The sequence below is a fragment of the Meles meles genome, chromosome 7, assembly GCF_922984935.1.
Source record: "Meles meles chromosome 7, mMelMel3.1 paternal haplotype, whole genome shotgun sequence".
Taxonomy (NCBI): Eukaryota; Metazoa; Chordata; class Mammalia; order Carnivora; family Mustelidae; genus Meles; species Meles meles.
Genome location: NC_060072.1, coordinates 80310356 through 80336725, shown reverse-complemented (window position 1 = coordinate 80336725; position 26370 = coordinate 80310356). Strand labels below are relative to the sequence as shown.

The window sequence follows — 26370 nt, the reverse complement described above, 5'->3', positions numbered from 1 at the left end:
TCTGGGATCTCACAGTCAGTCTCTTGATCTAAAATGGGTTCTCAATCTCTTCATCTACCTCACAGAGAGTAGATTACTGTTCACCTGTACATAGGATCCCATGTATAGTTTCAGTAACTTTTTCAGTCTCTGCATTCTAGGAAGCCTATCAGAATGAAAGTAAGTATTACTATATAAGATTTTATTTATTTATTTGACAGAGAGAGATCACAAGTAGGCAGAGAGGCAGGCAGAGAGAGTGAGAGGGAAGCAGGCTCCCTTCAGAGCAGAGAGCCGGACGTGGGACTCGATCCCAGGACCCTGAGATCATGACCTGAGCCGAAGGCAGCGGCTTAAACCACTGAGCCACCCAGGCGCCCCAAGTATTACTATATAAATGACCTAGGGATTATTTTAATTTTAAAAAGGTAAAGAATTAGAAAATCACAATACTTTATTCTGAAATTATTAAAACTATTGTTAAAGTGCTTTTGTCATTTGACAAGTGCCCCCTAGTGAACTGCATGTCTAAAGTATTGAACTTAATGTACTGACAAGATACCTGAACAGGTAAGAATCCAGGTCACTCTAGGGACAAGGATCTTTATCTTCTGCATTGGCCACTATTCCGGATTAGTAGGAAACACTGTAGGAAACAGGTATGATTTAGGGGTAAAGTAGGAGGAGTAGCTTCTGTAGTACCATCTCCATGAAAGCCTGCTATAAAAAGAGTTGTTTTTTTTTCTCTAAAAGAAGCACCAATAAATGGAAGTGCAAGGGTATGTGCTTTTGTACTCCACTGAAACTGGGTTCCTAGTTCTTCTAAAAGGGCTACCATACTTTGCAGAGTTGTAAAGTTCAGCTGGAAGGGGTGTTGTACATTTCAGCATCGATTGGCCATCTTCTGCACACAACATGCTTAGCGGTGTGAAAACATATCTCAAGAATTGGGACATAAGTGAATGTATTCATTTTCAGAATATTTATTGCCTACCATACGTGTCAGACTACTCTAGGGGCTGGACATGCAGTGATGAAGACAAAAAAAATAAAAGTTCCTGCCCCTCTTGATTATGTCATTTAGGAGTTTACTTTCCAGTCTGGAGGTTGTATTCTAGTGAAACGGTGAAGTACAACATGGGAGAGTTTTAAAGTGTCTATTTGGTTTTCTTTTGACTTAAAAATACATTGTTGCCATCTCTTTTGCAAGTAGACTGGTTCCTGCCAGTCTCCTTATCCATATGGTTGAGGAATTTTAAAACATCGTAATGACTTAGACTTGGAAGGGACCTTAAAGTTATAGGTTTAACTCTTTTATTTTATAGATGGAAAATTGGAAGTGACTTACCTAAGTTTACGCATTGTATTACTGAAAGATTGAAGACTAGGCCTTAGATCTCTTCTTGTTTGCTTTTCTCAACCATATTTCTCATAGTTTCCAAGTTGAGGTCGGAGCCTGGATAAGTGACACTTTCAAAAAGTACAGATGGTGCAGTGAGTTCAGGGACCCCTGTAAATTGGGGTGATTTGGTTAATCAGAAACAATGGTTTAGTAAAAGACAAATAAGATATCTGAGCTCTAATCCTGGCCCTTTCATTAAAGAAAAACCATTTAACCTGGCCCTTAAATTCCTTGCCTTGTAAATTAAAGGACAGGCTAGTTGGTGAGAATATTTGTGTAATACTTGGGAGTCCTTTAAACATAAGGCAAGAGATTTACAAAGCGCCTGGCATATAAGGCTAAAAAACGTTAGCTATTTTATTATTAATCACATAACCTCATAATAATTACAGATACCAATTTGCAGATGAAGAAGTTGAGAATTACAGAGCTTAAGCACAGTCTCCAAGGTCCTTCAGTGAAGGGGCTGAGAACCTGGGAATTCTGACTTTACTAGTTCCTTTAGAGTGCATTAAGATTCTTTCAGTTTGGGGGCGCCTGGGTGGCTCAGTGGGTTAAAGCCTCTGCCTTCTGCTCAGGTCATGCTCTCAGGGTCCTGGGATGGAGCCCCACATGGGGCTCTGCTCAGCAGGGATCCGCTTCCTCCTCTCTCTCTGCCTCCCTCTCTGCCTACTAGTGATCCCTGTCTGTCAAATAACTAAATAAAATCTTAAAAAAAAAGATTCTTTCAGTTTTTAAGATTACTATTTTATAGGAATTTGGACTTTCTGTGAAACTAGAAATATGGGTAGAAGCACTACAAATTGAGAGTAGAGGAAAATATTTTATGTAGAAACCAGCCATGTGGGTGAAGGAAGAGTTTCGGGAAAGGAATACATGAGTTTCATCTGCTGTTTGCCAGGAGGCAGCTTTTCTGATGGGGAGTCGGATAGGGAGGTAGGGATAAAGAGGGATCCTTGATTGCCAAGCTATGGTGTTTGAGAGCCTTAGCAAAATACTGGATCAGAGTGGTAGCCTGATGTTGTCAGTATTTTATTTTTAATCTGGTTGTAGATTACCGAATGGATTGGGGATGGGGGTGGGTGGAGCTTCCGGGACCCGTTAGAAAGTTATTGCCAGAGTCTAGTATGAGATGAGGCATCTGAGGTAATAAGGTAATAAGACTTGGGAGAAAGATGTTCTTCTGTTAGTCAACAGATAGCATTCAGGGAATATGTAAACTCGTTATTTAAAAAAAAGGGGGGCCTTATGAGTTTTTTGTTTTTAAGCAGCTACTGTAGAGTACTTTGCGGGGGGGGGGGCAAAGGAGTGCATTTGGAATTAAAACCAAGGTTAAATTCCTGGCTTTGCCATCTTCTAGTTATATAACGCAGAAGTTACCTAACCTCTTGAGTCTCGGTTTCGTTTCCTCTAAATTAAGGGCGACAATACCTTCTCGGTAGAGATTTGCGTATAAAATCAGTATTTTAAGGCACCTAGCAATGGCGCTCAATATCGGTTCCCGCCTTCCCCCAGGTATCCCTCGGGCTGAGTCTGAGGAGCCAAGGACCCCCGAGGCCGGGAAAGCGGTTCTACCTGGAGACCGCGGCCGGGCACTCCTCCCCAGCCCGGCTGACCTCCGATTGCCAGCCCCACCTGGGAGCACACTTCCCGCAGGAGAACTGAGCAACCCCTGCCAGAAGGGCTCGGGAGCGGATGGCCACTCCCGCCAGCCCGGGAGGTGGTGGGGAAGCGCGGAGAACCGGGCGGAGAGGCTGCAGCTGCCACCCCCACGCCGCCCGCGAACTCGCCGCGGGTGCTGGGCCGCGCTGGCCGCGTTTGAAGTCTCCGGCGCCGCCGCTGGTTGGCCGGCGCGGGTCACGTGCGCCCAGGCAGGAGTTTCCCCGACAGCTGGAGGCTGCGTGGGATCCGGCGGCGGCTCCGGAGCTCGGCGGTGCGGCCTTCCCCGCCCCCTCCTCCCTCCTCCCCCGCCCGCTTCCGCCCGGCTTATTATCCTCCTTATTGACAAACAGAGCGGCTGCGGCGGCGACTCTCGGCGTGCGTTTGTAGCCAAGCCATGGGAGACAAGAAGAGCCCGACCAGGTAACAGCGCCCGGGCCCCCGGGCCCGGACTGTGCAGGCGGCGGGGCCCTCGCGCCGAGCTTCGGGCGGCCGTCTCGCTTGCCGCCCGGGCAGCGGGGCCAGAACGGGGGCGGCGCCGGCGCCGCTGCTGCGCTAGCGCTGCCGCGTGAGGGGCCGGCGCCGGCCGCCCCACAATGGAGCCGCGATGGCGGCGGCCGGAGCGGTAGCCCCGGGTGTCAGAGCGGCGGCGACTGCGGCCGCACCCGCGCCCTCCCCCTTCCTGACTTCTCTCCCACTCCGAGCCGGAGCGCGGTGCGCCGGGGGCCCGCGGGGCGGGGGTCGCGGAATTGGGGCGGGGGGCGGGGCGGGGGCGGCCGCGGGCCCCGGGCGCCGGGCGCGGCCTGCTGGTGACCCCGCGCCGCGTCGTGTCCGGGTTGTGTCCTGCAGGCCGAAGCGGCAGCCGAAGCCGTCCTCGGATGAGGGTTACTGGGACTGTAGCGTCTGCACCTTCCGGAACAGCGCCGAGGCCTTCAAGTGCATGATGTGCGATGTGCGGAAGGGCACCTCCACCCGGTGAGTCCCGGGCCTGCCCCGCGCGCCGTTGGCCGCCCGGGTCGCGGCGCAGAGGACGCCCCTGCGGCTGCCGCCCCCTCGCGTGACACTCGCAGACTGGGCGGGAGGAGGCGAGACCGAGGTGGTGGCCGTGATAGGAACTGGGTCGGATTGATCGCGACCCGAGCGATGGTTTGTGGTGAGGGGTCATTGAAAAGGCCGTAACGGTATTTGCTGCCAAAAGAGAATAAATTATTTAAGAGAGACATTAGCTACTGCGATTTAATTCGTATTGCTGGGTATAATGCCTCCCCCCATTCCGGTTATAATAATGTGGGCTGCATTGTTGTGTTAGTGTGTAGCAATCAAAGAAAAACCATGAAATCCTCTGTGGAAGCAGAAGATGTAATTTAATTTCGTTCCTCAAAAAAAAAAGTATCTGGTTATAGAATATACGATAGGTTCATCTTCCTTTTTTTTAAATATAGACGTATGGAAGGGTCAGATCAGGATTTTGGTTAGTATTTTTATTCTTATTCTCTAAGATTTTATAAATAGTTGGAGGTGAGCCCAGTCACAGGGACACATTTTCACTGAAAGTATCTGAATATTTTTAGTTTGATTAAATGGCAATCTATTAGACTATACAAATGAGACGAAATGGTCTCTGCCTATTTTCAGTCTTTATTTTATTGTAGGCTTACATTATAATAGCTCAGTCTTTTTAAAAAACCACTTATGTGAATTAAGTGGATAAAGAAAATCATACAGGAAATTCGAAATCTGACATTCTTGATCTGCCAATACTTGGTTACAAAGTTCCTTCGCCTTTATAGGAAAGTAGCCTTTAATTTATTATAATCATGTGATTTATAGCCTAATATATATTTTGGGGGGGAAATTTAAGTTTTATTTTTAAAATTTATTCAGTTTATTTAAAACAAAAACAAACCAGTTCATCCATTTCTGTCCTCCCACCCCCAAGCTGATATAAGAGAGTCATATATATAGCCTAATATTTAGATATCATGTATTTTGATATTAGAAAGCCTGTTAGAAACTATGCTCTCAAAAGAGTGTACCTGTACTGATGTGATATACTGTTGCTTTCAAAAAAGGGCTACTCAATATTGACATCAGATTCTGTAAAAGTTAGATTGCTAAAAATGAGATATCCAGATTTTTAAACACCGTTTACAACAATTTATTAAGTTTTTAAAATGTAGAGACAAGTGGTTGGCAATAATTTAAATTTTAAGATTTGTTTAGTTAAGCTAGCTGCTTTTGACGTACCTTTTTGTGGATCATAATATGCTTTTTTTACATTAATTTTCGTTTACATTGGATAAAATGTATTGAGCATTTTTCATGATATCCTTTAAGAAGCAGACTTTAAGACATCTTCTAAATTCAACGGAATATAATAGTCCATTCTAAAAAGAAAGAAAAGCACTTATTTGCTGAAGTGAATGTGGCAACTATTTTTGGACCCGTGATTTAAGTGTTTTGAAAAGTGGAATATATCTTTATATAAGGTTGGATTTGGTTGAGAATATGTTTGTATATCCATGTTAGTACTTTGTACGTCTTAAAACACTCCAGCAATTTTTAGAAAATGGTTTTTGGAGGCAGGAACTTTAAAGTGGAGACAATTATTACAGTCTTAACCTCTGGTACGATGTTGTTGCTTTTTGTTGTTCCCTCTCTATTTTCTTATAGCCATTAGAAAAAATACCGAAACTAGAAGAGCCTATATGTTTATTTGCAGGGACAGCAAGGAAGGGGGGAAGCTGTTGTCCTACTCCACAGCCAGTCTTGGGGTTAGAGGAACCCTAAGAAATAGAGTAGGTGGTGAAAGCTCAGAAGAGAAGAAACAGGCTGAATACCTGGCACCTGGAAGAAGAAGGAATAGAGTGCACAGGGGAGTTGGCCCAGGACAGAGAAGTGGGCCTAGTTTAAAAGAGGCTTGAGGCCCACATGGGGGCCCCTGATAATTTTTTACCAGTACCTCTGAGCTCTTGTAGATCCAATTTTTAGTGGTGGAAACATTACTTGAGGAGGACTCAGAGAAGCATTGTCATTTGGATTGAAACTGAAGAGGCTCTGGGCAACTCACCAGAAGTCTAAGGGACACTCTGTTCCTAAAAGTAAGTGTTCTACAGTACGACCCTCTCAGCTTCTTCCTTCTTCTCTCTGAATTGTCTCTTCTCTTTTGATTTTTGGCCCTAAGTTAAACCTAAGAGCTCTAATTTCTGTGTTATCTGTTATTTTCCTGCCACTGTTTCTGCAATTCAGAGTGGAATCCATGTTTAGATAGAATATTGGAACAAGGCATTGTTAATAGGACAGATATTGACTTCACCACAAAATATTTCCCTCTCTGGTAATGTTAGAAAAACAGGATTGCAGAACACTAGTGAGAAGCAAAAGCTTCAGGAGCTAGAAGAAATAATTCTATACAACTGACATGTTAATTAGCAGTTAGGGTAATTTCATGTGTGAGGTTTGTGATTCTCAAAGCAGGGCCTGGATAGCGGCAGAACAGGAGATGTAGTTTGCTAATGACTTGTTTGCGTGACTGACCTAAGGGACTTGTATTGCTTGGGTCACACTGACCTTTGAACTGATTTTGTCTGGAAGTTGCCAAATGTGAGGCCAAGTCTCAGCCATTATAGACATTTGAAAAGTCTTTTCTTTTTAAATCTCCAGAGAAGACGGAGTCCATGGTTTCCTTCCAAAGTCTTTACTGGCAGTTTTTTCTTTAAGGAATATCGAGTTCAAATCCTTTATATTTCAACAGAAGACTCCCCTCCCCCCTTTTTTGGCTATATCCTTGGTAGGTCACGATTTTCTGCAGAATAATTATGCAGTGAAATGAGGTCATATTCATAGTAGCATTTTAAAATGAAACATGATTTGAAGTAGCTTCAGTTCCTAAATTGATCAGTTATATTCTTTAAATTAATGCCATTTCTATGATTAAATTTCAGTTTGTGCTTGCTGGCCTTAAGTAGTTTAAATTTGATTAATCTCTTTTTTTATCCAGAATCTAAATAACTAGATAGTTCAAGTACCTGAAGTTTTCTACATTGTGCTCTTATGAGAGAAGCAATGATAAATGTCATACTGACAGGAAACATTTAAAAAAGAAAAAGCTACGGTGACAAATTACTATCAAAGGTACTAACAGGCTCCTTCATCTTTTTACCTCAAGTTTTTATATAGAAGAAATGTCTCACATATAAACCTCAGAAATGTTAGAAAATTAAGAACCATTCTAAATCATCAGAGAAAATTTACTATAGTGTGAATAAGGGTAGTACAATCAATGTATAATGATTGAATTAAAATGGTATCTTAACTGCCACTTCTTCATATAGGAATGGAAATTACAGGTGGCAGATATTTAAAAAAGAATGATGAAGCAGTTTGTTTCGATTTTAAAATGTGATCTCAGTGAGAACATATAAAACACCTAGTCTATAGTGGACTTTTCAGGTGTAATTTAAAGTATAACAGGTAATGTTTATCTTTTCCAGTTAAGTTGCAACAGTTCCTTTAGGTTTTTTAGAGATGTTGTTTTAGAGAACAATGAAAAAGATTTCACATGGGAGAAAGAGCACTAGTTAGTTGTACTAGATGTCTGGCCACCTGTGTTCTGAACCATTTCAACTACTTCAATGTTCAGCAGTGTTAACTGAACATCTTAGTTTATATAAGGGTTGAGCTAGGTATTGGACATACAATGGTGAGCAAATAGATGTTTCTTTGTTTCCTTTGCAAAATTTTATGATTTTGTTGTCAAATCAGAAATACTTTGAATAGTATCAAATACCATACATGAAGTAATATTAGTAAATCTTTATGTATACGTTAAAGAGGTTGAGATTTTCTCATTTTAAAAAAAGTAGTATTGGGACACCTGGGTGGCTCAGTTGGCTCGGCATTTGCCTTTTGCTCAGATTGTGATCCCAGGGTCCTGGGATTGAGTCCCACATCAGGCTGCCTGCTCAGCGGGGGCCTGCTTGTGTGCGGGTGTGCACATGAATAAATAAAATCTTTAAAACATACGTTAAAATTTTTTAAAAAATGTGTTTGTAACTGAACACAGTAATATTTAGGATCTGACTGCTGGTAAAAAGGTACATTATTTCAGCTTCTGTAAAATGGAAGTAAATTGTTTAAGATTTACATTTTGATGAAATCTAAAAAAAAACCCAACTATCTGATAAAAAATCTTTTCAGTATTATTGTTATCATAGTTGCTTTTTGTCTTCTAATTTGAGGTTTGCTGCAGATTCTCCTACTCTTGATGTAGGAATGGGAGAAAAAATTGAGGGCCATCTAGGTCAGTTTGTTTTTCAGAAATGCAGAATTCCCCAATCTCTCTTATCTGTCTGAGGAGGCTTTCCAGCTACTACACAGCTGTTGTTGTTGAGAGAGTCTTTTTATTCTAGGCGCTTGGTTGGTTGGTTTTCCTCTTTATATCTTGGGTTAGAGTAAGCACAGGAATTCATTATTTTTTTTTTTTAAAGATTTTATTACTTTATTTGACAGAGAGAGAGACAGTGAGAGAGGGAACAAAAGCAGAGTGAATGGGAGAGGGAGAAGCAGGCTTCCAGCCGAGCAGGGAGCCAGATGTGGGGCTTGATCCTAGGACCCTGAGATCATGACCTGAGCTGAAGGCAGCCATTTAACGACTGACCCATCAGGTGCCCAGGAATTCATTATTTACAGAGAAATTCCTAAAGTGATTAGCGGTTGGATTAGTGGTTTTCAAAAAGTGTGATCCGAGGAACCCTGGGGATCCCTGAGACCCATTTAAGGGAGTCTGTAAGGTCTAAACTGTTTTCATAATCATGTTAAAATGTTACTTCCCTTTTTTTCTGTGTCGACACTGCAGTGGTGGTACAAAGGCAAGGGTGGGTGAAACTGCTGGGCCCTTAGCATGAGCGAAAGCAGTGGTAACAAATCGCTATCTATATTCATCATTATCTTCACCGCTATGCATGTGAAGTAAAAATAACGCTAGTTTCACTTAAGAATGTATTCTGCTGAAGCAGTAAAAGTTACTAATTTTAGGAAGTTTCATGTTTTTTTTAATACTGTTTGATGAACTGGGAAGTTACAAGTAAAGGACTTCTGTTGCATACCAGAATATAGTGGTTGATTCAAGGGGAAGCATTTGTGTAGTAGTTTGAGCTGCAAGCAGAATTAGCTGCTTTTTTCATAGAACATCATTTTTACTTCAAAGAATGCCTGGCAAACTGTGGCTATTCAGACTCAGGTACGTAGCACATATTTTCCTGAAAATGAACATAGTCTGTCACGTCGAGGAAAACAATTGATAGTATTTGTTTCCAATGATAAAAATTGAGCTTTCAAGTGAAAAGTAGAGTTTTTGAAAATGTGTAACTGTGATAGTTCCTAGTATTTTAAAGATGAAATAGGTGGTGATATCAATGAACGTAATATCTGATATTTTATCATGAAATTTGTTGTATTTGGAAGATTTGCATAACTCAGTGAACCAGTATTTTCTAATAATGTATGATGTTACAAAACCACATGTAGATAATTCATTTAAAGTACAAAATAAACGAATAGATTTTAAGGGACTACCATGAAAAGTTTGTTGTTGTGGTTTCACATTGTCACATTGCAATTAACCTTTGAGAAATAACTACTTGTGTGTTTTCAGAAAAAGGCTATTAAAATAACTCCCTATTCAACTACCTACTTGTAGGGGTCCACATTTCCTTCATATTCTTGAACTGAACCAACCTACTACAACAAATTGAATGCAGAAGTAGATATGACATTCCAGATGTCTTCTGTTAAGCCAGATATTAGAGGTTTGCAAAAGTATGCAAGTACTACTCCTCACACAGAATTAATTACTTTTGTTTTGGAAAATACAAGGTTTTTAAAATAAAAATATTTATATTAAAATGTGCTTTTTATTTTTTAATAAACTAATATATATTAAAATTTTAGTTGTTTTTATTTCTAATACAGTAATTTCTTTCTTGCTAGATAAGACATACATAAACAAAAGCTCTTTTGACCTTGAGAGTGTACAGAGAGCCTGAGACCAAAAAGTTTATGAACTGCTGGTGTAGGGCTTGCTAGCTTAGGTTTCTACAATCCAACAGATTTATTTCAGCAGGCATTCTTTTCCTTTCATTGATCCTTTGTTGAGTAAGATCTCCCTGATAACCTAGTGACCTGCTTGTTAAACTCAGTGGCCTAATCTCACTCTTCTTTCCATGTCACCTCCATAGTATTTGATGTTGCTAGCCTTTTTTTTTTTTAACTGAAATTCTCCCTTTTTGATGTCTCTAACACAGCTTATTCCTAGTTTTCCTTGTAGATCTCTGAAATCAGTTTCTACGCGCTGAAGGTGTCTTCTTCTCTATATACTTCACTTTGTACGTGGCATAAACTATCTGGAATCTAAGCCAGAAACTATCATTGTCTCCACTTTGATTCTAACTTATCATCTCCCATGTCCTGTCTTTGGATTGTCTCTCATATCTGTCCTTTTTCTAGTTTATGTTGCTATAGTTTAGTAGCCTTTGTCATTTCTCTCCTGAATTATGACAAATTGGTCTCTTCTCCACAATGCTGCTAACATTATCTTCAGTATGGTTTTGAAACTATGTGACTATGCAGGTCACTTTATTTAAAAAAAAAAAAAAAAAAAAAGTGAGAGAGAGAGAGCGAGCTCTCTCCAGTGAATAAAGATCTCTTCATTGACTAAAGGTTGAGATCCTGAGTGTGGTATTCAAAGCTGTATTATCTCTGAACCGCCTTCCTACTTTTGTTTCCTGCTGCAAATCCCAACCAATCTAATGCTGCATCAGCACTGAAGTGTTTTCATCAAATGGCCCTTCTTAAATCCTTTTGGGTTACAGCCTGCCCACCCCAACTGTTATATTGATCAATCTATGTAAATGTATATGTAGTTATTGCTAGAGAATCACCATGTTGTAGTAATATCATCTAGATGTTTATCTGCCTTTCTGGGCAGTCTTACCCTAGTTGGTATCCCCAGAGGCTAGAAAAGTAGTTGGAATATTATAGGCACTTAAACTTTTTCAGCTAACGTTCCTTTAAATTTTACTCTTGCTGTTTGACACCTAGCATTGCTTTTCTAATAACTTTTTTTTAAAGTTTATTTATTTATTTTGAGTAATCTCTATACCCAGCATGGGGCTTGAACTCAGGACCCTGGGATCAAGAGTCACACCTTCTTCTGACTGAGCCACGCAGGCACCCCCCAATAACTTTTAGGACTATGTAAATGTTATCAGACTATTTTGTTTATAAATTGTAGGTGTATACTTTAGCATTACTTTTTAAAACTATTTCACAATTTTGTCTTGTATTTTGTTGCTATTATTTGATTCAAAACAAGTGTTTACAGTAGACTAGTAACTGAGATGAGTGGCCCTGAATCTTCATATCTTTGTCTTTAAACATGGAAATAGTATTTTTATAACATAGTAATGTTATAACACAATATGTGGTTATTTTGAAGAATTAACGTAAAGAACTATTGCATCTCTTCTATGTACTTTTTTCTGTTACTATATTTTTGTCATATACTTAAAAAACATGTATGTGTGCAAGTAAAAAAATAATAATTTGCATCTCAGTTCTGAAACATTTTTAACTTTACCATTTTTAATTTCACATATAACAATATATTAGTTTCATATTTCAAGGATGATAATGTGCATGAATACCTTAGCATTTTTATGGTATAACTTTAGAAAGTTGCTTATTATTCTTATCTCATAACACTTATATAGGTCTTGTTCAGATTTTTGAAATTTGTGTAGCATGGCTAAAAATGGGAAGTATTTAACTAAACTACTGAAGTAATGAAAGAGTACACTGTATTATGAAATATATTTTATTCCTTGACTAAATTTTAGATTTTCTGTTGGGTGATTTTTTTTTTTAATATTTTATTTTATTTATCAGAGAGAAGGAGAGAGAGAGAGAGCACACAGGCAGGCAGAGGTGGAGAGAGAAGCAGGCTCCCTGCCGAGCAAGGAGACCATACGGGACTCGATCCCAGGACCCTGGGATCATGACCCGAGCTGAAGGCAGCGGCTTAACCCACTGAGCCACCCAGGCGTCCCCTGTTGGGTGATTTTAAAAGTTAGATAGTTGATATTGAGGGCTTGTCCAAAACTAGAATATGCCAAACATAGATTTGTGTATTTGAGATCATTTAATGGAAAAATAGTTTAGAATTCAGATTTTGCATTTGTTTGAATTTATAGTTTAAAGTTAACAAATTAAATTTAATTATAATTAAAATGGAACTAATTTTTACTTTATGTGATTGAGATAATCTTTTATCTATGAACTTGTTACTTTTAAAGATGAATCAATTATATAAATTAGCAGACACATATACAACTGTAGAAATTAGGCAGACATTAAAGAAATAATGGAATTTTCCCTCATTTTGTGCTTCTTTACTATTTCCAGTTGTCCAGAGTCAGACTACCAGGATCACTTGCTGATATTTTTTACAGTTCTGTTACCGTTTTGCCTACCGAGGTAACAGCTTATTCTTCAAAATGTAGTTCATGTCTCTGTTTTCTTTGACCCAACCGAAACATGCCTTCCTTTGTCTTTTGTGCATACCTCTGATTGTGATCTTCATCAAGCTTTAGCGCTTCTTTATAAATTTTAGGCTTGATTTTTGTCTTTCTCATGAAGCTGAATATTCTAAGAGGACAAATTATCCAGAGAGAGGAGGGTGGCTCTTTGGTTAAAGTTGTGAGAGTAGCTGTATTCTCATTTTAGAATCTGAATGGTCCCTCAGTTTATGATGCTTATCTTCATATTATTTAGCATATTAGAGTTATACTACATGTATGCATTTACTCTCTTGATGAGTTTAAGGGAACTATGAGCTTTTCGTTACCTTTTTCAAAGATACTTGACAAAGTACCTGGGAAATAATAGGTGTTCAGGAAAAGTTTGTTGAAAGAGGACTATACATACTAGAAAGGAAAAATTGTAATTTTTTAAAATATATAAGCTTTGAAGAAGTAATTCTGATACAGGTTGTGTAAGTCATTTGGAAAAGAACTCTCATGTATGCATGTGTGAATTATCAGAAGTAAATGGTCATGAACAAAATTCTAGAATTCTGCCTATGCCTCATGAAAACATACCATATGCCAGGAATTATGCTAGGACTCTAGGATCGTGGATGAGACCCAGTTCCATACTCAGAGAGTTTGAATTCTAAGAAAGATAGATAAATGGTATTTGCTAATGAGTAGGAAGAAGAAGGAATTTAGAATTAATTTTCCAACATGGTCCTAGTTTTTGGAGAAGTACTGTGCTCAAGTTAAGAAGGAAATCAGTTATTGCTGTAGTCATTATGAGTCAGGCCCTTTTGGTTAAGTGTGTCCTAACATCATGGCCAATTTCCAGTTCGATCAGTTAGCTTTCTCTTAAGAAATTTAGGCCAAATGAAACTCCCATGTCACTATTAGGTAAAACACCCTCTTTTTCTTCCTGTATAGGTCTATGTGTATACAGATGTGAGTATTTTAAAAAGGAACTGCTGTTTTTAAGATGATAATTGTCATATAATTGAAGTAAGATTGCAGATAACTAAAATTATTTGCCTGTGACAAATTTACGTAGGATGGTATAGATTGTTGAATGTATATATATTAAATAGTTAATAATCCCAGAAACCATCTTTTTTGAGAATAGAATAATTTTATAATGGAACTGAATTTAACATCTTTCTTAGCTATCTTACTGATTATATTGGCAGTGATTTTCAGTGTGCTACTCAGTTGTTTTGCTTTGTTTTAAAGCATTGTTGAGAAAATGAAATGAGTTGATTTCTGAAAAGCCTTCATTAGAGTGGCTCACTAAATGGTAGCCATTACTATTAAGGTATATATTTGATAATGTATTGCTACAAATTTAATTTTGTTATTGGTGGTTTCTGGAGGGTAGGAATTCAGTAAAAGCAGTATCTTTAAATTTTTTATTCAGGTGGTGATTTTCTGTGTTCAGAATGTTTTCCTATATATCCTTCCATTTGCTGATCAGATCACCTTATGTGGAGGAGAGGAAGATGGTCATCAAATCACAAATTAGTGTTAGAGCCTAGAGTGAAATGAAGATTGACTACTAGTTCATCTTTTCAATCCTTTTGTCTCTCATAAAGAGATGTATAAAACTCTATTTCAGTGAAAGACTTCTTTGCTTATTATTTTCTTTAAGGTATTAGAGGACCAGTATATTTTGGTAGAAAGATTAGCATTTTGTGGAGTATTAAGTTTTCATTCAAGATTTAATGAAACAGATTTTTAAAAAAATACACATTTTCATTTTCCTTAAATAATCATCTTTCATAGCTTGAAATTTTAGTGGTATTGCAAATATGTAAAATATGTCCTTCTGATTTTAAAAATCATTTAACGAGTATATACTGAATACTGACCATGTTTTGTTTATTGGCTTTCATGGTTGTTAAAATCTCTGACTTTTGTTACATGATCTATGATAATATCTAGAAGATTCAGTAGGCACTCCATTTTGCAATATTGTTAATAATGGGAAATTACAGAATTACTGAGAATTTTAGAGCTGGAAGAAACCTTTCAAGAGCTTCCATGCTGTTTAGTCATTTCCTGAGACAGGCTAGTTTTTATAACTTGAAACCTTAGTAGCAGAGGGAGAAGATTGTCTTTAGAGGAAAGATCTTGAGGGGTTTGGGGTAAAAATGTTGGTATTAAAACTTTTGAAATAGATTGAGGCCACCATTGTTTGCAAATCCTTCCTGATTGGGATTTTCAGCTCAGTTTAGAGGATTTCTTGTTGCTATACTGAGAACTGCCAGGTAAAGCATAGCAATTTGCTGGGTGAGGTCTTTTCTGTTTGTTCAAACTCATGGCTCTATCCTAGTATCCTCTTGGCAGGTAAGAAAACAGGCTTGGAAAGATTGTAACTGTTTAAAAGTCAATAGCTTGTTAATGTCAGAATCAGATACTTGGATTTCTAATCCTTTTTAATCACCTTGCTGTAGTAACATTTAGATTTGCTAGCAAGTAACTTCTTAAGGATTTCTTCTTGTAGATTTCATATACCTAGATCTAGTGCTGTATGTCTTGATAATTTCTAATATTAATCCTACTTCTTATAGCAAATATAAGAATTTATATTAAAACTGGGCTAGCAGTATAGAATGACAGCCCCCAAAATAATGAGTATTTTTGAAGTGCAAATGTTGATTTTTTTATAGTAACATTTTTTGTGCAGTGTATCCTGACTTCTTTGATATCATAGTATTTCTTAGAAGAAAAATCCCTATGAATATAATTTCCCTCTTTTATGGCGACACAATAAAAGTCATTAATAGTATAATTAATAACCAATTTGACTATATGTATGTATATGAATGTGTGTGAATAATAAAAAGTTTGTGCAGTCCACTGGCAATTTTTAGACGTGAGTTAAAGCATTTCATTTTTACATGTTTTGGTAGTCTGATTAGGGTTCTTCTGTACACTGTCGTACTTTATAGGATGTACTAGGGATGATCAACCTATAACAGCCACAGGTAGCTTATATTTAATGTCAGCAAGGTGATTGCTCAAGAAGTAGAGCTCTAGGCACATTTGCAGAGAAGGCAAAATTGTTTTGGTCTTCTATCATCTTTTTCCATCCTTTTTTGCTATTTATTTTTGGTCTCCCCAGTGCCCAAAGTCTCCTCACTAATATTCATTTCTAGGCTGCTTTTTTTTTTTCCTAGCTTGCTTACATTCTGAGAGGTTCTGATTCCTTTATTTCCTTCACTCCACCAGCAGTTCTTCCTTTACTAGAAAATCTTTTTTGTTTTATCTGTTCTGTAAATCTGAATAAAGTAATTGTTTCAAGTGTAACTATAAACAACCTGAGCACGGGGGATAGAGTTATTTTTTTCTTAAGGTAGTAACTCTCATTCTGATGATAAAAGTATTACTTGTTCGTTGAAGATACTGAAGAAATAGAAGGGGGGTGCCTGGGTAGCTCAGTCGCTAAGCGCCTGCCTTCAGCTCAGGTTGTGATCCCAGTTTTCTGGGATCTAGCCCCGCCTTGGGCTCCCTGCTCTTCGGCAAGCCTGTTCTCCCTCTCCCACGCCTCCTGCTTGTGTTCCCTCTCTAGTTGTCTCTCTGAATAAATAAATCAAATCTTAAAAAAAAAAAAAAAGGAAAATAGGAATGCCTGTCATCTCTCCAGCCAGAGATAGCTACTTTTAAAATGTGCTTCCTTTCTTTAAACGTGGATATTAGTGTTTGTTTATTTAAATTGAATTTAGTGGACATACAGTGTATTATTAGGTTCAGGGTAAAGTTAGTGATTCATCAGTTGCATGTAACATGCATCGCTTGTTACATTAAGTGCCCTCCTTAATGCCAATCACCTAATTACCCCTCCCCCTCCATCCACTTCCCCACTAGCAACCCACAGTTTTTTCTCTAGAGTTAAGAGTCTCTTATGGTATGTGGTATGGTGAGTGCTGTGAATTGTGTAAGACTGATGAATCACAGACCTGTACCCCTGCAACAAATAATACATTATATGTTAATTTAAAAAATTTTTTTAAAAGTCTCTTTTGGTTTGCCTCCCTGTCTGGGTTTTATTTATTTATTTAAAGATTTTACTTATTTATTTGACAGAGAGAGATCACAAGTAGGCAGAGAGGCAGACAGAGAGAGAGAGAGAGAGAGGAGGAGGAAGCAGGCTCCCTGCCGAGCAGAGAGCCGGATGCGGGACTCGATCCCAGGACCCTTAGATCATGACCTGAGCCGAAGGCAGAGGCTTAACCCATTGAGCCACCCAGACACCCTCCCTGTCTGTTTTTATCTTAAATTTATTTTTCCTTCCCTTCCTCTATGTTCATGTTTGTTTCTTAAATTCCATGGATATTAGCATTTAAAAGTGGAAGTTGATGTTTCTTAAATTCCATGGATATTAGCATTTAAAAGTGGAAGTTGAGGTGTCTTTCTTTAGCATGGGAGAAAGGAGGAGACTTCTAAATCAGGGGAGTTGGGGCGCCTGGGTGGCTCAGTGGGTTAAGCCGCTGCCTTCGGCTCAGGTCATCTCAGGGTCCTGAGATTGAGTCCCGCATCAGGCTCTCTGCTCAGCAGGGAGCCTGCTTCCCCCTCTCTCTCTCTGCCTGTCTCTCTATCTACTTGTGATCTCTCTCTGTCAAATAAAAAAAAAAAAAAAAAAAAAATCAGGGGAGTTCTCTGACTTCCCAAGATAGCTCTCACCTTGACTTGATTCTTTCTGGACTTCGGTATGCTTCACAAACACCCGTCCTAGGGAATGCTCTTTGAATAAAACAACAACAAAAAAAAAAACCCAAGATTTTGGAAAATACGGTGTATCCTATATTTGGAATTTAATAAATAAAAAGTTCTGAGAAGTCCTCCAGTAGAACTTGTTTTAGCTTAGTTCGTTGAGGAGTTCTCAATCGTACTTGACTTTTTTTTTTTTTTTCTCTCTCTATTATAATATAGAACTTGTTGGGGCATGCTGTTTTGTAGACCCTTGCTACTGAATGGTGGTCCAAATACCACCGGCAAGACATCACCTGGGAGCTTTTGGCAATGCAGAATCTCAGGGTGCTGGCTGGCTCAGTTTGAGGAGTGTGTGACTCTTGATCTCAGGGTTGTGAGTTTAAGTCCCACAATGGGTGTATTTAAATAAATAAAAATGTAGAAGCTCAGGTCCCACCAAGGATTTATTAGTCAGAACCTGCATTTCATCAGGATCTCTAGATTATTCAGTATGCACATTAAAATTTGAGAAGCATTGCTCTAGTTTTTTTTCAGGATAAGCTAGTGAAGTGGGCAAGGCTTTAACATATTCATTCTGTTTGAACTGCATTTTCCAAAGGTCTTTACTCTTTCGGGGGTGCACGTGTGTGTAGGCATGTACGTGCATGTGTGGGTGTTCATTTGTGTACAGGCAGGTATGGGTGGGTTTGTTTCTGTTTATGGTGCCTCCTCTCTGGCCAACACTTCCGTCATGAACTCTTATGTTCAAAAGTGCCTTCTCTGTTAACACTTCCTCCTTCGTATCCCTGTTTCTGATATTGGTACACAGTCATACTTTCGTTCACCCATACAGCTCATTCAGGCCTGACTTTGGGAAACCTATGAGAGGGCAGGTTTCAGGAAATAAGTGAGTAGAGAAGATGTGTTTGCCAGTTAGAATCAAGTAAGAGGTTTCTTGGGAGTGGAAATTAGCTAGCCTTCCCTCAGAAGAGCTCAGAAGTTTTTAATTGTGTTGATTGGAGCCCTGAAGTCTTATGAAATTATCCTACTACTTGTCACTGGGAGCAAGCAAGTTGGGCTCCATGCTCCCACACTCCACTTCAACCATATCATCTGTGCTTTTATACACTTTATTTATTGGGATTTCTTTTAATTTTTATTTTTGAAAGATATTTTGCTATCAGAACATTTTTTCTTTAAAAAACCACTGCCCTGTTCCATCCATTTAGTCTTCTACCACTAAATTCTTCTGTTCAGCACAGACTGGGTTAGTTGTAACTGTACTGCTTATCCTCACATTTCAAAGATGAGCTAATAATAAGTTTAGTGTAGTGGTGGGTGGATTTGAAACTTTCTCCCTTGAAACGCCTTTTATTCCTCCCTCTTTCCAGATTTTATTTATTTATTTGGCAGAGAGAGTACAAGCAGGGAGTAGCAACAGGCAGAGGGAGAGGGAGAAGCAGGCTTCCCGCCGAGCAGGGAGCCTGATGCAGGGTTCCATCCCAGGACCCTGGGATCATGGTCCAAGCCAAAGGCAGATGCTTAACTGACTGAGCCATCCAGGCACCTCTTTTTAAAATTTTTTTTGTGTATTCAGCATAGTGGATTGATTGATTGATTGATTGATAGATTTCAGGGTTTCCTGCCATTAAGTACTATAGTGCTATAGTGGTGAAGACTTTGGACTCTGGAGCTTGATTGTTTGGGTTTAAATATTTGTCCTACCCACCACTTACTGCCTGTGTGACCTTGTGAAAGTTAATCAACTTTTTGAGCTTCAGTTTTTATGTTTATATAATGGACTTGATAATAGCACCTACCTCATAGAGTTGTGAAGATTAATTGAGATAATTCTTATAAAGTACTTAACAGAGTGCCTAGCATATAGTAAGTCTTCAATAAATGTTAGCTTAAACAATCAAATACATGAGTGGTGATATAATTTACGTGTATAACGGTCCCCTTTGTCAAGCATGTGGGTTCAGGTATGCTCTAACAAAATGTGCCTCCCTCTTCTTGTTTCCTACCCTATTTGTGCCTGCAGGGTGTGTGTCTGTGTACTAGTAACTTAGTGTGGCTTGTCGCATAAACATTGGGGCTTACCAGTAAAAGTTTTAACTTTAGGGGCACCTGGGTGGCTCAGTCGTTAAGTGTGTGCTTTCAACTCAGGTCATGATAGCAGCGTCTTGGGATCGTTAAGTGTCTGCCTTCAGCTCAGGTCATGATCCCAGGGTCCTGGGATCCAGCAGCGCATGGGGCTCCCTGCTCAGCAGGAAACCTGCTTCTCCCTCTCCTACTTCCCCTGCTTGTGTTCCCTCTCTCACTGTGTCTGTCTGTAAAATAAATAAATAAAACCTTTAAAAAAAATAATACAATAAAAAGCACTTTAGTAGTACAATAGTGGTAAGCAGTGTCTATAGACTTAAGAATTGAACAGTTAAAAACAGCATTTTTTAACATAGTTTGCCATAGTTAAAGAGTAAGTCTTTTTCCAGGTTTGAATTGTCAGAAAGCACGTTGATCATCTTTTTAGGCCACTTAAGTCTTCTGGTATATTATGCTGTTTCTTCTACCTTGCACTCCACAGTCCTTCACAGTTTCTTTCTTAATTTTTTTTTTAAGATTTTATTTATTTATTTGACAGACAGAGATCACAATTAGGCAGAGAGGCAGGCAGAGAGAGAGAGGAAGGGAAGCAGGCTCCCTGCTGAGCAGAGAGCCCGATGTGATGTGGGACTTGGTCCCAGGACCCTGGGATCATGACCTGAGCCTAAGGCAGAGGCTTTAACCCACTGAGTGCCCAGGTGCCCCTCTTTCTTAATTTTTATGAGTGCTCAGGTATCATCTCTCAAGAAACATTTCTTTATCTCTAGGCCAGAATGAATGTCCTTTCAGTTACTCTTGAAGCATTCTATGCAAAAATGTGATGATTGTAATTACATAGTATATTGAAATCATTTTGTTTCTGTTTCTTTCTTCTTTCCAGGATTGTAATCTCTTGGAGAGCAGTATCATTTGTCCTGGAATCACATTTCAGCTTAAGTCTCCACCTTGCCATTTATAGCCCTATAACCATATGGCTTTATGGTGATGATTCAGTGTGATAAATGATATAAGGAACTTAGCATAGTTTTTAGTTAATAATAATGATAATTATTATGTTTATTAATATAAGTTATATTAATAAAAATTCCTAGTGCCTGACACTGTGTCTTGCATAGGTATTGATAATGCTTGACTGCAAAGGCTCTTTATCATTTATCTGATTGCTGCTTTAAGCTGTTTTCCACTTCTTGCTTTCTAAGGAACATTTATATTATATCATTTTATTTCAGGAGTCTGTGAGTTGGATAGAATATGTTTTATCATGCCCATTTTACTTGACAAAAGAACTTGTATTAAAGTTATCGTCTTTCTCAACTTTTTCAACAGCTTAAAAAATGTTTTCTTTTGCCATCAGTATAATATATCGTTTAAACCACAACCAATAGCATTTTATTCTTATGTCATGCTTGCTTGTTTGTTGAATCTGAACTGGAGGCAGAGAAACCATTTAGTGGAAGCCATTACAATAGTCTACCCAAGAGACATTAGTCCTGAACAAGGATAATGCCAGTGGGAGACAGAAATGCATAGATTCTAGATATATTTAGAAGAAAATTTATAGCATTTGATGGGTGGCTGGATATGGTTCTGGGAGGTAGGAAGTTGGGTTGTAGAGAGGGAAGAATCAAAGATGAATCCCAGGAGTCTGGCTCAAGTAAGCAGCTTTGTAAATGTGCTTTTCATTGACATAGGAAATAGGAGGATAGACAGTTTTGGGGAAAGGTAGTATTTCACTTTTAGATTTGTTGAACTTCAGGTATCTGAGGGAAATCTGAGAGGGAAGATCTGTGAGACAGTTGGCTATGTGGGGCTCAAGTTTATGAAGGAAAATAGTGCTATAAATATATACTTGGTAGTCATCAGCATACATGATCAAGTTGAAGCTTTGGGAGTAGGCAAAACAGATCAAGGAGAGAGCAGACTGCATAGCATGAGAAAAGAGAACCCAAGACAGAAACTTGAGAAACATCACTATGTTTTTGTGATGGTAGAAGAAGAGTGTCCCACCAAGACAAAGCATTAGAGGAGAAGGGGAAATAGGGAGAAAGAAACCCAGGGGAGTGTAATGTTACAGAAACAGGGAAGAGATTTTCAAAAGGAGAGGATGTCAAAAGGTGAGCCATGTCAAATGGCCTTTCATCAGATAGAATCTTAATTTTTCCCTTGCATTCTGTGTAATGTTTATTTTAATAGGTGTTAAAATTTTTAAGTTTTAACAAGATAATAATTGTGCATAATGCTTGTACTAGGCTTTTCATGAAAGCTATAGTAGTTCTATCTATAGGTTAAATAGAGGAAGTTAATATTGATAGGTCCTGACAGGAGATGAGTAAAACTATGTTAGTAATCTAATTTTCTCAAGGAAGAATGCTCTGATTATTTAGTAAAATCTATCATTAAGCCTGTACTTTTACAGGTAGCTCCTCATTATAGGTACAAAAATTAATAGACTTAATTTAAATAATTGGTCCATCTTGGTACCAAGAATTTTTTAAGTGCTAAGTAAATGTAATTGCATAATTGTGCGGGGGAGCATGTATGGTTTAAAGAAGCTCTTCTGTTTTCAGAAGGAATGAATCATAGCACTCTATTGATCAGCTAACCAAGCAAATCACAGCACTTTTCATAAAACTGTGTTTGGTTCATAAAGTAATAGTCATCTGTGGAGTATATTGGGTTTGATGTAGTTGTTGATTCAGATTTTATGAGTGCTGAATAACAAAGTTATTATTTAGAATATAGGCAGTAGTTTGAAAACTATCACTGTTGACTTCAGACTGTATTGGAATTTATGTTAGAAAAATTTGCCATTGTTTTATAAAATCAGTTTTATACAGAAAATGTGCACTTAAACGTTTTACAGATGGTTATTAAGAATTGCTTTGAAAATTAATACAGGCTTTAGAATTTGGTCAGATTAATTTTAATATCAAAAGTTGAGAAAACAATTACAGAGTAAAGAAAGTTTAGACATGCTGGCATAATTGTTGTCATTGAGAGGACCATTAGCTGTTATTTTTGTGTGTTAACTTGGATACTAACTATAGTTGGTGTATAAGGTATTACATATGATGCTCCTGACATTTTGGACTAGGATTAGAAAAATGTTTCCTTGGACTAGATAAAGAATAGATGATATTAACTGTCTATGGAAGTATACCATTTTAAGATACAGTTTATAAAATGTGCTTAATTAAGGGACCTGGGGTATTTCTTAAATTAGGAAGATCAAAATAGGGCACCTGGGTGGCTCAGTGGGTTAAGCCTCTGCCTTCAGCTCAGGTCATGATCTCGGGGTCCTGGCATCGAGTTCCGCATCAGGCTCTCTGCTTGGCAGGGAGCCTGCTTCCTCTTCTCTCTCTCTCTCTCTCTGACTACTTATCTCTCTCTGTCAAATAAAATCTTAAAAAAAAAAAAAGATCAAATATTATTGAAGATCAATTAATGTGATTAAGGTATTCTTAGGAAGAGTGAGTAGAACATAAAATGATGTAAAAGAAAAACCACACAGCATTATAACACTGGACAGTTGGTTAATATTTAGCATAGTATAAGAGGTGGTAGGAAGTGAGATGCTATTTGATGGTCACTAGAATACTTTATTCTGGGGTCATGGTAATGTAGTCTTCATTATATTAACTACTTCTTAACATCATTCAAGTAAAAAAAAGTAATTTGTAGACACAGTAACCAGTTTCAGGGCTGCTACTATATACTTAGTCTGTGCATTATGCAAGTCTTTGTTAATGCTTTGGCCCTGTCCGAATATGTTGATACTTGGAAGGAAATACTCTGACTTACTAATCAGTTTGGTGAAATTGGTTGATAGAATTCTGTCATTGAATTGTATCTGCTTTAGCTTTAGGTTGAATTTTTGGACCTAAAAACCAAGAACCAGATCAAAATTGGGACCCCATCAATTCATAGGTATTATTTCTCTATGAGTTCCCATTTAGATAGCTAATTGGCATTTGATTTATCACTTTTAGCTTAATACTAATTACTTACGTAAAGCTTTCTCTATTAGTTATCTATTTGTGTACTGTGTAACAGATTACCCCCAAATCAATATCTTATCCCCCCCCCTTTTTTTTTGAGTCGAGAATTCGGAAGCAGCCTATCAGGTGATTCTGGCTCAGGGTCTCAAGCTTAACTGAGGGAGGATCCATTTCCAAACTTACTCATGTGTTTGTCAGAACTTAGAACACCTGCTTGCAGGTTACTCATGTGGCTGTCAGCAGGCCTCAGGACTCTGGCTGTTGGCCAGAGACCTCAGTTTCTTGGCCTCATGGGCTTTTCCATGGGGTTGCTCACACTATGGCCCCTTGTTTACTCCAAAGCAAGGTATCTGAGCGAGAGCCCCCCAAACGAAAGCCAGTCTTTTTCTAAACTAATTTTGGGTGTAATATCCTGTTACTCTGCTAAATTCTGTTCCTTGGAAACGAGTCACTAGGGTGCCTGGATGGCTCAGTCAGTTAAGCGTCTGCCTTCGGCTAAGGTCGTGATCCCAGAATCCTGGGATCAAGTCCCACATCCGGCTTCCTGCTCAGTGGGAGCCTGCTTCTCCCTCTGCCTCTGCTGCTCCCCCTGTTAGTGCGTGCCCTCTCTCTGTCAAATAAATAAATAAAATCTTAAAAAAAAATTCTTCTGTCCAAAACAGGAGTTCTAGGGAGGTAGATCTTAGCTGCTATCATCCTTCGCCTTTAGCTTCCAAACAATTTGAGTATTAGTACCTTTACCATCAAATGTCAGTCAAAAACATGAATACTGTTTTTCTCGTATTTACATTTTAGGATTTGTCAACAGTTGTAAAATTCTAGCTTATAAAAATCAGGTATTTCCACATGGAAAGCAATTTGTATAAATGTTTCTGGCAACTTTTGAAGTTGTGTAACTTCCTTTAGTAAAGTAAGTCTAATGTAATACCTGGTTTTGTAGTATTAGTAGATATAATTTATATGTTGGTATGATTATGCTATTAATTAGTTTAGTTTTGTAGTATTAGCAGATATAATTTTTATATTGTAGTATTAGATAATACTTTATATATTGGTGTGATAATAATAGTGATTTATTAACTGCTGCCTGAAATATTTCATTAGCTATTTCCAAATTATATGTATTCCTAAAAAAATCACAAATGTATAGCGGTATTTGGAATTCAATTTTAATATTAACATGTTCTTATGGCTTTTATGCTGTAAGTTGTGATTCCTAATTAGTAACGTAAAGTACTCTGTTTATCTTGCAGTATAAAGAATATAGTTTCAAAATAATAGTGCCAAAATAAATAACAAACAATAAATCTGTAAGTTTAGAATTTCTTTATGTATTTCTTTTAGTCCTTAGACTATATTCCTCTAAAGATATGTAGAATTATTTGAAAACCATTTCTGGGTGGTTATGTCAACAGTTTGATACATAGTTAGATTCTGGGCACTGTTTCCAAATGTTTGTTTCTTTTATTTTTAAAGATTTTATTTATTTATTTGAGAGACAGAGATCACAAGTAGGCAGAGAGGCAGGCAGAGGGAGAGGAGGGAAAGCAGGCTCTCTGTTGAGCAGAGAGCCCAATGCAGGGCTAGATCCCAGGACTCTGGGATCATGACCTGAGCCTGGGACAGAGGCTTTAACCCACTGAGCCACTCAGGCGCCCCTTCAAATGTTTTATTTACCTAATTCGTTCTACTGTCCTGCAAACTAGGTTCTGTTGTTTTTTTAATTGATGAATATAGTTTTTTTACTGATGAATATAGTTTTTGCCATCTTGATTTTAAGTTAACTTACGTTAAGAAGAAAATAGTACTGGTTTTGTTTGTTTCTCTATGGATTTCTGTAGTGGGATGAAATTGAGGGAAAGGAAAATTTTAATTAGGAAATGGGATTATAATTTGGGGACCTTGAAGGTAGTATATCATGAGACTGAAAGGGCAAATAAGTCATAAAGGACTCAATTCAATTCAGATATAAACACACATCCCCCCATGTTTGTTTACATATGAGCCATCAATAACATCACTTAAATATGTGTGAATATGTGTATAATATTAAATTTTGTTATGCTGTTACAGGATTCCAAGTCCAGGATTTACTGTGAACAACCTTCTACAGCCATAATATCTTACATTAGAATTTTAAATCTTAATTGATAATTAGAAAATAAAGTGCCTGGAATCATCACAACCAGTTGTAATTTAAATTGCTGATAGCTAAAATATAATGTTCAAACCAGTGAGTAATATTGGAAGTGAAAGTTAACTACCACAGTTTTTTCTGACCAGTTTTTTCACAAGTTCAGATTGATTTTATGGAGTAGATTTTCATTATTGAAATGCTTGATTTTCATTCTTAATTACGGAGGAGTACCTTTTTGTGGATAAGTGTTGTAATTATTAGAGCTTACACAAGATAGCTTTTTTTTTTTTAAGATTTTATTTATTTATTTGACAGAGAGAGATCACAAGTAGGCAGAGAGGTAGACAGGGAGAGAGGGGGAAGCAGGCTCCCCGCTAAGCAGAGAGCCCGATGCGGGGCTTGATCCCAGGATGCCGGGATCACGACCTGAGCCGAAGGCAGAGGCTTTAACCCGCTGAGCCACCCAGGTGCTCCCACAAGGTAGTTTTGAATAGAGCATCCTGATTTCTGGAATTTCTTTTCTAAGTTATTTTGGTAAAATCCATGTAAGTTGAACTTATAGCATGATAACAACAAACAGCTTTCAGTGCTGGTCTCTAAGTGACCTTTTTGGTTACTTTAAAATATTTTCAAGATATTTTAATTCTCTTGAGTTACTTGAAAAATGCAGTTGATTCTTTTTAAAAAAATTTTTTTATTTTAAAGATTTTTATTTATTTATTTGACAGAGACACAGTAAGGGAGGGAACAGAAGCAGGGAGAGTGGGAAAGGGAGAAGCAGGCTACCTGCCGAGCAAGGAGGCCCATGCCGGG

At 38.2% G+C, this 26370-nt stretch overlaps 1 protein-coding gene across 5 annotated transcripts in view; it reads left to right on the top strand.

Moving 5' to 3' along the window:
- Positions 1 to 3300: 3300 nt before the first annotated feature.
- The window catches only part of YAF2 (YY1 associated factor 2), an 83149-nt gene continuing 60079 nt past the window's right edge, over positions 3301 to 26370 (top strand). For 2 of the 5 annotated variants that reach the window (XM_046012159.1, XM_046012160.1), the window contains exons 1-2: positions 3301 to 3463; positions 3890 to 4015. In XM_046012159.1, coding sequence (XP_045868115.1) covers positions 3438 to 3463; positions 3890 to 4015 — 152 coding nt within the window. In that variant the 5' untranslated portion in view covers positions 3301 to 3437. Of the gene's footprint in view, positions 3464 to 3494; positions 3755 to 3889; positions 4016 to 5762; positions 6142 to 26370 lie in introns of those variants that run through there. The other 3 variants (XR_006819637.1, XM_046012158.1, XR_006819638.1) reach the window with 2 other exon arrangements.